This window comes from Leuciscus leuciscus (genome assembly GCF_965113295.1).
Source record: "Leuciscus leuciscus genome assembly, chromosome: 2".
Classification (NCBI taxonomy): Eukaryota; Metazoa; Chordata; class Actinopteri; order Cypriniformes; family Leuciscidae; genus Leuciscus; species Leuciscus leuciscus.
In genome coordinates this window covers 22992550-23008282 of record NC_138726.1, presented here as the reverse complement: position 1 = coordinate 23008282, position 15733 = coordinate 22992550, and the positions used below count along the sequence as shown (strand labels likewise).

The window sequence follows — 15733 nt, the reverse complement described above, 5'->3', positions numbered from 1 at the left end:
CACACAATGGTAATTCAAAGTTCTTTACATCAAAATTATTATTCTTTAAAAAAAAAAATGCATAAACAGATAAATAACAGTTTTGAAAGAAATGAAAATAATAAAAAGTAAGAAATAAAAATTATTACAAATGTATTCTGCAGATTTGGAAGTAAAGAGAAGAATAATAAGAGAACACAGGCCGAATCACAGTGCTCATTCAGTAAATACACACAGCTACACAGTGTTTAGGTCTGGTAATAATAATAATGAACAAACAAACAAACAAACAAATAAACAAATAAATAAAGCTATTATAATATTTCACTTATATTAACTAAAATAGTCAGAAATAAAGTATTTTTTTTTACCGAGTCATTCTGGCACACACAAAAGTCCTTGTTTTGCGTTATTAGCATGTGACAACGCCAGGTGGGCGTGGTCTTAAGATTATGACGCGTTGCGCTCTGTCTGATGTGTGTTATAGTTTTTCTGACAGCTAGATGGTGCCAGAGCATTACTATTTAAAAAAAAAAAAGAAGCATTTATATAGCTGTCAACGAAAATTTGGTTTTAATTGTACTTACTGCCAATTTAACGTGTTTTAACGGGTTGCAGTTTGTTTCCTTGATGTTTTAATTCTATAAGAGTGAATTCAGGTTGGGACACTTTTTGCCATTGAGATAACATGGGGGAAAAAAAATGTCCTATTCAACCTGAAGTCACCCCTATAGAAAACTGTCAGTGCACCTTGCATACTGAAAACCATTGTAATTATTACTTACGTTTATGGAAATGTTGTGGTTTTTAAGAATGCACTGACAGGGGCCCCTTCACAAAGTTTTGCCCAGAAGTGTAGGATTGGCACTGGGGGAAAAATATATATTTTGAATAAGTTGATTTTCTTGGTGTCATGTGATGTTATTTTATGTTTCTATGTATTTTAGAGTTATTTACTATTTATGGACAGCACTTTAGTCCATTCTAATGGTTTTGAAAGTGCTTTATAAATAAAAGTTCAGTTGAGTTAAGTTACAGCTTGTTTTTGGCTTCACACATCTGAAGAATTCTGGTTCGGTATTGATTTGCTAGCCAAAGCTGCAGTGTTACATGAAAACCCTTCCATGGTCATACAGCATGCATGCATAGAGTAATAATCACTTCACTACACAGAGGAAGGTAATAAACAAACAAACAAACAAATAAAGTCTCACTAAAGTTGTGAGCCTCATATTGGCACCCACAATACAAGAATCCTACAACATACATTCAATACCTAGTCAATGTTAAGAATAAATTCTTAATTAAACTATTAATTTAGTTATTCCTAAGTCATGTTTCAACACAGATCCTGGTATCAGCTTCACACAAATGATGACCTCACTTTTTCTCACGACCTCTCATCTCTTCTCTTCCTCTGGACTCACTCAATCCCTCTCTTCCTCTCTGTTTTGTTCCATGGAGAGTAATGACACAGACTAGTGGAGAATTTTGTGACCCACTTTGTGCCCTGTCAGGCCTAAAACAGATAGACATTAAGCATGCATGGGTAAGCAATAACTCGGTGAAAGCTTTTTGCATATTATATTAGCAAATGTGCCCCTGCAACATAACCTAATACAACACAGCTGAAACAAACAGTGGTCAGTATGTAGGCATATACATTTATACAATATGTCAAGAAAAAACAAAAACATGATGATTACAGTTTAGGAGTGCACTTTCTTAGACAACTTTCATGTCTCAGGTGATTTTAGATTTTCTGCTTTTTGAAGGTTACATTAAAACGGACTTTTGCTGACTATTTTCAAAATGCCTTTAAGTGTGTAGATTTTTATAATTTTTAAAAAGTTAATAGAGAAATCAAACTTTTGTCAAGTCAAGTCAAGTCAAGTTTATTTATATAGCGCTTTTCACAATACAGATTGTATCAAAGCAGCTTCACAGTATTAAATTAAAATAATACATCAGTGTTTGTTTCTAGTGGAAAACGTCCACGTTTGGTAATGCTGATCAATAGTATTGTTGATTGATTAATTAAATTAAATATCCCTAAATATCCCCAACTGAGCAAGCCAAAGGCAACATACTACTTTTGTAGGCTATATACTACTTTTTTGGAGTTTGAAAAGTGCATTTTAAAATACTTTAAAGTTGAAAAATGCACACACAGAAATTTGTTTTGCTATGATAATTTCATCTGTGTTAAATAATAATAATAAAATAATAACAATAATAATAATAAAAAATATATAATGTTTTAATAATTTTAATACCCTACTTGGTAGTAGGATTATGATGAGCCCAATCCAATTTTTATTGTTAGCTTAGTCCAGACAACCTATGTCACATCCATAAAACCAAGTAAAGGTGAACTAATTCTAGAATATTAATGCAATATTTATGTCTTTCATTTCCTCTCTAAGTGCACGTCATTTCAATGGATCTGGAACAGGGAAATGCATTGTGATATCCCATTAGAAGCTTCCGCTACTATTGTAAATCTTTTCAGTCTTGCTATCTGTATGCAAACAATGCAAAAACTTCGAAGCAGTGAAGCTTAAACAATTTGTATTACAAAACCTTAGAATGACTCAAAAAAAAAAAAACTTTATCATTTCCCCCTTCCGATGAGAGCAGCTTTTTGTGTTGATTTCCAGAGCTCGTACTGGGTGTGTCCGCTCTGTCAATCAAGACTTACTCAATCCGCAAGCCCCGCCCCTTCTGCTCTCAGCTCCAGCACACGCACTGTCAACTCACCCGCTCAACTTTACTCGATCACTGGATTTTACATCACTTTTGGAGTACAAAAACTCACTTTCCCGGTGTGAAACGTTATTGGACCTGCTTCGGAGGACATGGAAGTTTAGGAGGGGTGATTGTCGTTATAACGAGTAAGATTTGGGCCATATTTCGTGTTTGATGGCTGCTGGGGATGGAGCCCAGCTGCCGGCGACCGTAGCGGCCAGCAGGAGCGTGGAGAAGGCGCTGGAAGAAGCTGCGTCCAGCGGAGCGCTCATCCTCTCCAACCGCAAACTAAAAGAGTTCCCCCGCACTTCCAAGAACTATGACCTGTCCGACATTACACACGGAGGTAAGACTTTAATAAAGCGGTCAGGGGGGGATCAGTGAAGTGGGGGAGGGAATGTATCAGTACATTTAATGTCCTTTGTTTGAGTGTCTTCTTCACCTGCGCCCCTTCTGCAGGGGTGCACGAGCACCACCATCATCACGCCCGACCCAGAAAAAGCGGATCTTTCACTTTTTCTGATCTGTGTAGGAAGCCGATCATCTGAGAAATTCGTTTCAGTACTCGCTTTCGTTTCCAAAGAACTTGACCACTGCCCATGCAGCAGTTTATTGTGTTTTGGTTTTTAAGTCAGGTTGTTGTGTTTGAGACTGGTGTGTTTGCTTTAGAAATTGAAGACATCTGCGCTGTGCTTCTCTTCCTGTTGTTGAGGTGGAAACTACACTCAGGCTGAGCCATCTTACCACTGACACACTTTAAAACTTAACATTTGATCGCAGTGCAGTGAAAACCCCCCAGCGGAATAGTGATCCAAAATGTTATTGTTGTAGTCAGCTCATTTGAGTGCACTCTCATTGGTAGGGAGCTTGTTGAGATCCATCTTGCCAGCAGCACTAATATGACCATCTGCTCCTCTCTCATACATTCACAAAGTGTGAATAAAGCAGTTTGTATTTGAGCCTACAAACCCCCACACGCACGTGTTCTGAAGTAGAGTTACTGCAGTGCATTTACTATTTAGTTGGGACTAAGCACAGAAAATATCTGCTGCATGTGGCATTTCATTTTCCTTTTACTGTAATGTCAGTTCTTGAACCTCTTTTTGTAACTTTTTGACCCACATCTGGTGTTATTGACATCTAGAAAACAGATTCTGCTGTAAAATTCCCTTAAATGCATTTACAGCTTTTTGGTTTTGATAAACAGTACTAAAGCTACAAGACCTTCCATTAGGGTTGCACGATATATCAAAATTATCAAAAAAATTGCAATAACTGCATGATTGTAATACTCCAAAAGAAAACAAAAAGTCCAAGTTTTAGGTCGACACAGACAGCAGAGAGTAGACTGGACACATGAGTTTACACACACGTGTGTGACATGTTTAATAACATTAAATGCAATAAGTGAAGTATCCACGCGCGCATAAAGCCTCCTCTCGGACAGCGTGTGCTCCAGGCTTCAGTTCTCTTCCACAGCTTAGGCTATATGGCCAAATACACACAAAGTTATGTCAAAATGCCTGTCTTCGTGAGTATTCATAAACACAGTCAATTATGTCTTAAGTGGACTAAACAGTTGAGAATGAAAGTGCGCATGTAACAATATATTGGATCTGTGCGGCTCTTAAAGTGACCGCAGCCTAATAAACCTGCTTGTGCGCTTAATGTTAATCAAACAACAAAAGACAATAAGAAAATCACTCACTGCTCTTAAATGAATAATTTTTGAAGCTTTAATAATAAGCAGTATTTAATTCATACAGAGAAGACTAAGCAGTGTTTTATTTTTACATTTGATAATTTGATTTCTGTTGTTAAATAAACCTAATGTAGCCTACCTGAAACCCTAAACCCCTTGGTTTACACTGACGTTAAAATGATACTTGCTTTTTATGTAATGCTACAGTAAAACACTGCTGTTCACTTTCAGAAGTTGTAGGGATGCTTTCTTCTCACAAAAAGAATGTGAAACGTTATTTATATCATTTTCAGTTTTGAAATATATTTAAATATAATATCAATTTATTTTACACACTTAAAGCATTATCGTATCGCATATCGAATATCGTGTTATTTAACAAGTAATCTTAAATCACATTTTTCTGTGATTTCATGTGAGAATATTCTGGTATTTATATACTGATTATGTAATCATCAATTAAACACATTTATTAAGATTATCACAACCCAGTAAAGTATTCCAGTTTATTGTATTGTTCAGATTTTTGTGTAGAGTATTCACTGTAACTGAACATCCCTTTTTAATGTGCACATGTGCAAACCAAGGTCATTCTGTTTGATATTAGAAAAAGACTGTTGTAAAAAGCTGAGCTACTGAAGAAACACATGTTTTGAGCGATGAGAAGGCCTGCGTTTATTTGTAATTCATTGTGCTGTGGAATGCCATTGTTAAGGACATGAATGAGAATTGTTCTTCAGAGGTCATTAAATTAAATTCAGCATAATAAATGACAAGAACAAGCCTCTGCAGTAGCAAATGAATGCACATGTATTAGTTAATTTTGAATATGCAGATAATATGTGGAAAAATCAAATAGCCTACTTTTACAGAATAAGGCCTTAACCAAAAAAATACTTTAATCCGAAAATGATGTGCAAAATGGTAATTGAAAGGAACACATTCAGATTAGTAGTCAATTCACTTATGTAGGCCTATTGTTCCCACGGTCCCACCTCATAATCTTGAATATTTGGTGACATCATAGATAAAAAGTATTAATTATTAGGAATCTTTTTCAGAATATTGACTTAGGCTAATATTGATACCACTGATGTAATCTCAGGCGCTGACAATAGTTCAGTATTCAAAACCTTCTTTTGGGTTTAGATGGTCTAATCTCTCATTTTTCTGTGGAAGGTTTTTCACATCAATTTTCTGCATGGATAAGTATGTTGCCTTGGAAACCGTACTGTACATCTGACTCTCAGAAACCCAAGCCACAGTTTGGGATCAGTCCGAGGATGTGGAACAGTTTAAGAGAACTAGGCCTGAAACTGCCATATTGTTTAAAGGCTAGAAATCCAAGCATAGTCCCAGTGTTTAAAAAAAATCATGCCATAATAATCATGTTCCATTGACACACCTACTGTAAAGGTGGAGAATGATTACTAGGTGTTGCTCATATATTACTGGTTGCAGTTGCAATGTGTATTTTAAGTGTGCTTGAAGGTAGGAGGAAGATGATAGTGTCTGTTTTACTAAGAGACCTATTGAGGCAAAGATTGGTTTGTTCTTAGTCTACACACACTTTCTCTCCTGAAGATCGCTCTCCAATATAGAGTAACTTCCCCTCAGGAAGGTCAAGGGTTCAGTCTTGCCGGAGGTCTAGTTTGGTAAATCCCAGTCTCATCAATTCACCCGGGACCCCTTAAACTCATTCTACACTTATTCAATTCAAGTTTATTTGTATAGAGAATAGTGATGATATATGATTAAATATTAGGTTCATATTTGAAAGTTTTGTGTGTCAATCCAAAGTTGCGTCATCTGAAATCTTCACAATTGTCGACGTTGCCTGAAGACATTGCAAAGGCTCTATGCAAACTGAAGCTGGCACAATCTAAAATTACTGCGGGACTCATAACCTGGGTAATAATACAGCCGCTGTTGACTTACTGTATCTCCACAACAATAACACAAGCTAGACTGTGTCTCAGCACTTTAGGGTGAAATGACATTCCAGACTGCGTTTCTTTTCACCGTCCCAGAGAAATGAAAAAAATTCAGTTATTTAAAAGAGGTGTTGAAAGATGGATGTAGAGAACGCTTAAGATAAGAGTTCATGAAAACAAAAGGACCACCGTAGAAGCAGCTTTGGGAGGAAAATGCTCTCTGGACATGGGCACCAAGAGGATCCTCCAAATGCAATCACAGTCAATGTGTTTTTGTGTGTGCGTAGAGGAAAATGTTTGTTTCCATCCGGCTCCCACACACTTGTGAGCATGCCTCGGGCATGAATGTTGTGTAGCCCGCAACACAGTGTCTCATTCAGAGGCACACTCACTCCATACCACAACTAAGCCTCACAGCAGCTGAGAGAAGGAGGGGAGGGAGCGAGGCCTTTTCTTGATAAAACAGGTTCTTGGGCTGCTCCCATTGTCGTGATATTCCCGAAATAGGGTCCCTCCTCTTTCCCCCCAACTGGAGTCCCATTCGGCAACACCCCTCCTCCTTGTCTGAGGCAGGCTTCTCTCTCCCACTTGCTCTCCACATTTCCCCATCTTTCTTTTCTTGGTTGGGTGAAGATTTCCTTTTATCCAGGTCATCGTAGAAGGTCTTGAATTTGGGGTCGTTTGGATGAATTTCAAAAGATTTTCTAGAGATGACCAATATTATATTCTACAAGACACTCTCCTCATGGCTTATTTCCATTGATCTGTTATCCCCCATTAGTAATGTTTCCTGTCCAATATTAGCCTGTAGGCAGTGTCTGTGGTAGTGAAAGTCTAGACTGTCTGGATATTGACCTAATAATGGTTTAGTTTTTTGGCATACATTCAGGGTGGCATTTAACTCTCTGGTCCCTTTTAACGATCTAAGCGCATGGTCTAAAGTGCACGGCGCAAGTGCACTTAGGGCGTGTCCGAATCCACTTTGGCTAGTTTAATGACGGGAAAAATGGTCAGCGCGCCCGTCGCATGGTCTAAAAGGGTTGTCCCTTTTTAAGGGCTGGGCGGTATCGAGTTTTTATGATACATCGATATCTTTTTTTTTTTTTTTTGATATTGAATGTGGCAATACTGTTTGAGATGTGGTGCTTTCCTCAGTGCTTAAAGGGGTCATATAATGCCATTTTTGTACAAGCTAATATGATTCTTTAGGGTCTAAATTAAAAGTGTGTAATATACTTTAATTAAAAATTCTCATTAGTATTGTAAGAAAACACAAATTTTACCTGGTCAAAAACAGCTCTGTTTTCAGCACGTCGTTTAAGTGCATGTGTCTTTAAATGATAATGAGCTTTGCTCACCCCACCCCTCTGTTCTGTGCGTACACCGTTTGTAACACAATAACACAATAACCATAACGCGTTGTTCATTATAAACGTGGGATTATGAATTATATTGAGAATGTCGTACATAGAAACATGCCGTAATGTACCCTGAGTGTAAACAGCCGCATTCATCGTGAAGCGTGCAAGCGATTTGCAAAGATTAATATAAAGGTTAATAAAACGTTACGCTCACTTCTTCTTCTGGAGGTGCAGCAGGAACACAAATAGTTGGTACCGATACTTTTTTCAGGAGCAGCTTCTTAGCAAAACCAGCTTAATACTGACCCTCGTTTATAAATCAGTCTGGTGAGAAATGATTCGCGCAAACATGAAAGCATTGACGTTGATCGTGGGGAATATTCCCTTCGAAAACAAAACTCAGCCACTGCATCTTCAGCGGTTCGGATTTAGAAACATTAAAATGACTGCTGTGTTCCTTATTACACCCAAGAACAGAACACCACAATCGCTTAGACGCCATTTTGCTCATAGACAGTGCTCCAGCATATCAACAATGACCGCGCGGACTATGATTGACAATCGTGGGAGGGGCGTCGATTTTGTGACGTCACAAAATCGAACGGCTTGATTTGAGACAGGGGAAAACATATAAGAAGATAAAAAAAAACCCACTGGATGGATTTTTATCATTTTATGATGGCTGTGTACAGGCACTGCCAACACACATTTCAGTACAATCAACTTGTAAAAGTGCATGTACCATTATATGACCCTTAACATACATTTCACAGGTATATTCTCCATCTGTAAATGTTAGAAAGTCAAACAAATATTGCCATTTCACTATCAGGAGAGGACGAGCCTTCTAAAATTCAAGCTTCCGTGAATGAGCGCCGCCGCGAGCCAAACAGACGGAGCACAATAGAATAGTAGCGCAATAATTCTGACTAAAATATACATATTGCTAAAATATTTGTTGTTGGAGACAATAAATGTGCCATAATGTGGAATTTTTAACCTACAAGTATATATTTATGAAAGTGACCTTTATAGTGGGGTATTCAAATGCTGGCTAATATAATTAGTTTGTGCTTTTGTTTTTGTTTTTATTTTCATTTTTAGTTTAGCCTTAGTCAATTTAAAAACAAAAGCATTTAGCCTATTTTTGTTTTTAGATTGTAATGTTACAATGTTAGAATGTAATGTGATTTTATCCACCTTTTTGCACATAATATATTGCATAGCCTACATTACATGCGCTATATTTGTTTCCATATCCTTCAATATCAACATTGTTTGTTGGATATCATTTTTAAAAATAAATACAGATTTTCTTTTTCCAAATGGAAAAACGTAGTAACAAGATATTGTATATCGCCATTTAACCAAAAAATACAGAGATATGATTTTTTGGCCATATCTCCCAGCCCTACCCTATTCTCTTATGAGTAATGGGTGTGTTTTGGGCGTAACATGCAATAAACCAATCAGAGTCTCATCTCCCATTCCCTTCATCTCCCATTCCCAGTTGTGCTCACGCCGTGGCGGATTCGCTATTTAGCCTACATGACGGAATTTGCGAGCGGAAAGACTGAACGCGTCTCCAGAGAGCAAATGGATCTGCTCGTGCGCGAGGTTAAAGCTCGCAAGCAGACCATGTACGGGACATGCCAGATTCCACCATATCTTTATGTACACAATAATAATCTTTTACATTGTAATCCTTTTATTTGTTTATATTTGCCATTTTTGTGTGCTGTTGCATGGTCCCTGTGTATGTAATAAGTAGAGTGTACGCGCGTTGTGCACCAGGTGCATATTACTAACGCGCTCTTTAAAAAAAAAAAAAAGATTGCGCTTTAAAAATGGACTTTAGACCAGGTTTCAATTGGTCAATGGCGCAGTCTATTTCTGTTGCCTCAAAATAGCAACACGTCAACAATGCGCCTGAACACACTTCATTTTCAGACCATCACGCCCATGGGCGCAAATGCATTTGCTATTTAAACAACGTGGCTCAGGACATGAAAATGAAAATTGCGTCAGGCTGAAACTAGCAAAAAACACTTGTTTTGGCGCCACATTGTGCCAACTGTATGATAGGGCCCTCTGTGTTGCAGTTTTGCCTTTTGATTCAGTGGCCTGTTTGTTCAGTAAGTGTAACAAACAATCAAACAAACTCCCTAATAGTGGCCAGCATTCATTAGAAACTTCTAGACATTCTTTTGTAAAAGATAATATAGTTTTTGTGATTTATCATTGTAATTCTAAAAGAGTAGCAAAGTCCACATCACCGCTATAAACAATAACAACACAGAGCAACACTTTCATAATGTTTTATTCCCAGATGAAGAATAATAAAAACATTGACAGCCAGTCAGAATCTGTCCAAATTTAAAGGGATAGTTCACTCAAAAAATTTATTTTCTGTCATCATTCACTCACCTTTATGTAGAGATGCACTGGTTGACTCTGGTTTGTTTTATTTTGACTGATCTCTGTTTTGGACTTGCACACATACTGCATTACAATAGTTTCAAAATGTCATATGTGTGGAAATATTACTAAGTCTGTAAACAGGACGTTAACAGAATACGGATGCAAAGAGCACAGACGCACCACCAGCAGAGAAAATACTTATAGGCACAGCAAGCTCACTGTCCGTGATGCTCAAAATATTGGGAAAAAATATAAATATTGAATTTGGGGTGGGGGTTTATATGATTGTATCTGAAGTAGGGATGTCAATTTTCACAAATTTCCATGATCGATCGTCGTTTAAATTAACGATCAATTAATCGATTAATCGTTAGCCTTAATATTGCGATATGCGTCTACTGCAGTGGCTATGACAGCATGACAGGGTCTGCAAATGCTCGCTCAAAACGCTATGTTCCTCACCAAATTAATTAGAATGGTTTTAAATATAAATAAAGGGCTAGTAGGATTGTAAAATGTTTCGATGTGATTGATAATTAAATTAATTATTTAATAATCAAATATAACTGCTAATACAGTTGTGGACGCGCTCAATGAATCTGCTACCGTTAAACTGGAGCACTTTGCTAGCACGTTATTTATCTAAAAGAAACGCATCCTATATGAGATTAATCCGATATATTCAAAATAGACATAATATTACAAATTATATCTGCACAAATTGACGCAAATTCATGCACAAGTGAACTTGAACTAAGTTACGTGCCATTCATTCAGAACTACTCATGTTGTAGACGCGCTCTTCCTGGAGCAACGCGACACGGCAACTAAACCCAAATAATTCACAATGTTTTATTACAATATTGTTCTCTTTATAATGTTATGTAATATTACAGTCCCAATAGTCATTATTAGTCGTGCACTGCCGTTTGAGCTGCGCGCGCTTAAGCTGACGCTTTACTACAGAGTTAATTCTTAACCAAATGCATCCAATATGAGATCAATCAGATATAACGTTAGATAGGCCTACAGAAAATAAACAGTATTACAACTTACATTTGCACAAAACAAAAGGCTGCGAATGCACACGCAAACTTATAGTCATGATGAAGGTGTAAAATGGTCCCAAACATAACTTCGGCGCGCTCGCTAACATGTTTCGCGGTTCGGTTGAGCAGCGCGCACGCGCATGAAGACCTGCTTAATCGATGATCGATAAGTTGTATCGATTAAATGTATTATCGACAATTAATCGATCGTCGATTAATCGTTGACATCCCTAATCTGAAGGAAGCTGACTGTAATCAGAAATGTTTTGATGGCATTAGCTGCACGATTCTGGATAAATTGAAAATCACAAATTTTTTTTGTTTCAAGTTACTTTCAAATGGTGATTTGCTCTATTTTGACATCAGTTCTGTAGACATCGGTGTTCATATCCAAACTATAAACTTTTATTCCAGTACTTGTGTGATAATTGTAATATTTGTAACATGGAAATAATCACACTGTGTGTTTGAAAAGACTGTTTGTGAAGCTGTTTCATACCTAGATAGCCTTCTTCTCTTGGTCAGCGACAGCTCCAATGCAGATTTAAATGTTCCGGTATGATTCTGTCAAAGGTTTAAGAGACATAGCCAAATCGTTGTCATTTAGGAAGGAGATTGTGTGGCTGTTTGAATCGAGGAAATTTTTTTTATCGATTAATCATACAGCTCTACTCTTAAAGGGATAGTTCAAATATAGGGACCAAACAGTTGATGAACATTGACTTCAATAGTATTGGAAAAGAAGCAGTTTCATCAAGACATTGTAAAAGTAATCCATATGAATTGAGGGGTTTTACCATTAGTTTGAACCATTAGTTCACCCAAAAATAAAACACAGTCACAAGTAATCAAAGTCACAAATTATCCCATATTCCCCATCAAACCATCCTGGGTGTATATGACATTCTTCTTTCAGCTAAACACAATCGGATTTATATAAAAAAAAATATCCTGGCTCTTCCAAGCTTTATAATGGCAGTGAATGGTACCTTGGTTTTTGAAGCCCCAAAAAGCACATCCATTCATCATAACAGTTATCCATACGGCTTGGGGGGTTAATAAAGGCCTTCTAAAGCAAAGCGATGAATTTTTGAAAGAAAAATATCCATATTTATAACTTTATAAACTATAAATATATAATATAATGTTTTTTTATTATTATAATTTTTTATTTATTTACTTTTTATTGTTGTTGTGTTAGCCTATATGTTGGGTGTGTTTTAAAAATTGGCCCCTGAGTCTGTAATAAAAGTTTGATTGATATAATTAATAAAAGGCTTTCGGTGACGGCCATAGTTTTCCGGCTTTCGAGTTCCGGCTGAAGAGTGACGTCTGACCCGAAACATGACGTAGGATGTCATGTATCGTATAGTAAACTTAGGTTAGAGTAGACACCTCTCGCGGTTCAAACAAACAGGGCTGGGCAACAAACTGAAGCTCTTCCGACATTTCTCTTTAAAAAATGGTCATTTCAGACTTCTAATTCGTGACTGGTGTTTTGTTTTGCTCTATCCTCCGCGCTTCCGCGTTCGTCATTACGTCATGCTTCGGGTCAGAGGTCACTCTTCCACCGGAACTAGACTCACGTGCATAAGCCAGTGATTATAGTTTATAAAGTTATAAATATGGATATTTTTCTTAGAAAAATGCATCGCTTCACTTCAGATGGCCTTTATTAACCCCCCGGAGCTGTATGGAAGCACTTTTATAATGGATGGAGGTGATTTTTTTTTTTTTTTTTTTTGTGCTTCAAAGTCTTCTCACTCCAATTATAAAGCTTGGAAGAGCCAGGATATAACTCCGATTGTGTTTGACTGAAAGAAGAAAGTCATACCTAGGATGGCTTGAGGGAGAGTAAATCATGGGATTTTCATTTTTGGGTGAACTATCCCTTTAAGACTCATTAGTAGATAGCCTAATCACACTGGGTTCAGTGAACACTGACCTTCTTATTTTATTGTATAATATTTATTTATTTATTATTATTTAAAAACATCTTCTGTGCTCTGTGGATGAGATGAGTTTAGAGAGACATGAGGGTGGTTAGATGATAGAATTGGAGCAAATTATCTGCGGAAGATGAGAGTTGACTTGACTAAACAAATTTAGACAGGAATTCATGATTTTTCCTTTAGACAAACACCTTTTTTTACTTATAAAAGTCATGCAGCTTGATTATAAAAGATAAAACTACATTTTTGAAAGTTGCATTAAAAATCCATTTTACTTAGAAATATGAAAGGGCACTTTCCCGATGAGTCTGCATGGGCGGTCATTTTTCCAGATAAAGTGTTAAGTGGCGTTGTATCTTCCTTTTTTTTTCTTTTGGTTATGTACTTACTTTTTAGGACTAAAGCAGTTTGAAGCGTCCAGTCCACACCCACACATTCATGTCATAAACTGACAACCAGGAAGTAAAAATGACACTGACTGCCTTGCATACACAGTGACACAATGACCATTCAATAGGAAAGTTGACGTCTGCAACGTATTCATGCGGCTTATGCAACAAAGCAGCACAATATAGATGCAACAAAATCTTTTCACATTTGTTGTTAGCAAAATATCTAAAAAAAACTAGTGAGCTGCCTACCTAGGCTACATCTTGTATTTTTTATAGGTCATTCAGATAGACCCTGGCGCTTGAAACTGAAATCGTTTCCTGCCATGTTCGGATGTGGTCAACCTTTACTGATAAATATTGAACATGAGGTCATATTTTGCCTAAGCAAACAAGCCTCTCAGATTCAGGGTTGGAGAGGATTTATTATGAATTCAGCTCTGCTAGGCACAAGCTCAAGTTTGTGTGTGTGTGTGTTGGTTTTATGTCATTATCTTTTCAGTGTTTGCCAGCTGTGTTTTGAAAGAGTGTGTGCTTCCTTATGTTCCAGCTTTTGGAGACTCTGTTTGCATGAGTATGTGCGTGGTCATTTACGTTTGCAGTGCATTATGTGAAAAATGCTCATAATTCTCCATAAGTGAGAACAGGAGTGTGTCTACTCTGCATCACCAGCTGTGTGAGAGAGTCAACTGTTGCACAGTGTTGTTCTGTTTCCCCTTGCAGTTGCATTTCCACCACACAGCCAGCGGATGTGGGCTCCCCGACTTCAACTTCTGCTTCTCCTCAGCGACAAACTCTCAGCTCAACTCCCTCCCTCTCTGTCGCTCTCTTCCTCTTCCTCTCCTTTCACTCACACTATTAAAGCACAACAGATGGTCAGAAGGTCTCGAATCTCGAGAGAGGAGCACAGCTAGAAACCCTTGGCTTATAATTGCTATGGCTTCTTTTAACGGATAGTATCAGTTATAATGTAAAACAAGACGGAAGGATGTTTCGCTGTCACTCATTAAAACTGAAATCACACAGATGCTGTATTATCATGCTCACTCTTTCTGCAGCAGAAACAGTTACAGATTCATAGGAAGTCTTCTCAGATTTATTCCCATTCCAGATGTATTCCCTGTAGAGTTGTAGAGCTATTTTTGCTGTAACATTTTTTTTAATGAACTTGTCCACACTTTTCTGCATTAGTTGTGTTGGGATGGCTGGCACTTTCTGCTGTTATTGTGTGAACCTGTATGCTTTGTTTACGCAGCTGTAATAAGGTTTGAGTGTGTTGTGAAATTAATGCATTCGCAATATTGAAGTTTTGTTTGTCTCAAATGGACTTGGATTTGGATGTAATAAATAGGCAAATACTTAAGAGTCTATGACTGGATCAATATTGCTGTGATTATTATGTTTCTAGCATGTATGTTTGGTAACAGTTCTTCTAACCCTAACTAATGGAGTGTGTAGCTTTTTATTTATTATACAACCCTGTTGGACGAAACATCATGGCCATATTCCAGGATGACAATGTAAAGATTCATCAGGCTCAAACTGTGAAAGAATGGTTGAGAGGGAGCATGAATAATTATTTTCACACATGAATTGGCACCTCTGAGTCCAGACCTTAAATTCATTGAAAGTCTTTGGGATGTGCTGGAGTAGACTTTACAGAGTGCTCGAGATCTTGACCAAAAATTCCATCAAGAGGTGTATTTACATAGAATAATTTTAAAGCTTGTTGCATTAATGAGCTGAATCAATGCTGCTTTGTGCGTTTGTGCGTTGCTGAAAACACTACTGTTGGGAAAATTGAGAAAACATGTCCCGGTGTAAATGTTTGTTGAACGTTCTCTGAACCATGCCATGCTCCATTCAAACACATTCAGCACACAATCTGAGCTAACATCAACCACATGTGCACATGGGGAGATATCTCACTGCACACATAGACGTTTTTAATGAACACAAAGTTCGTTACGTGTGTCAATGTCTGATGTCTGATCAGAAATCTGCTCCTCCCCTTTCCACATAATCATACCCGATAGGATATGAAAATTCAAATCTGATTGAGATTCAACTGTTTGATGAACACCAGCCCTTGATAAGTTATGTAACATAAAACGTGTCCAGATGGCAGAATCACCATCTCCCTTTAGGCTTTAGAGAGGCTCCGAGGGTGATTACTGTGTGTGTGTGTGTGTGTGCGC

General features: G+C 37.5%; 1 protein-coding gene across 2 annotated transcripts in view; it reads left to right on the top strand.

Moving 5' to 3' along the window:
- The first annotated feature begins 2688 nt into the window (after positions 1–2688).
- Positions 2689–15733, top strand: part of lrch4 (leucine-rich repeats and calponin homology (CH) domain containing 4) — a 48210-nt gene continuing 35165 nt past the window's right edge. For both annotated transcript variants that reach the window (XM_082151982.1, XM_082151981.1), the window contains exon 1: positions 2689–3073. In XM_082151982.1, coding sequence (XP_082008108.1) covers positions 2902–3073 — 172 coding nt within the window. In that variant the 5' untranslated portion in view covers positions 2689–2901. The remainder of the gene's footprint in view (positions 3074–15733) is intronic.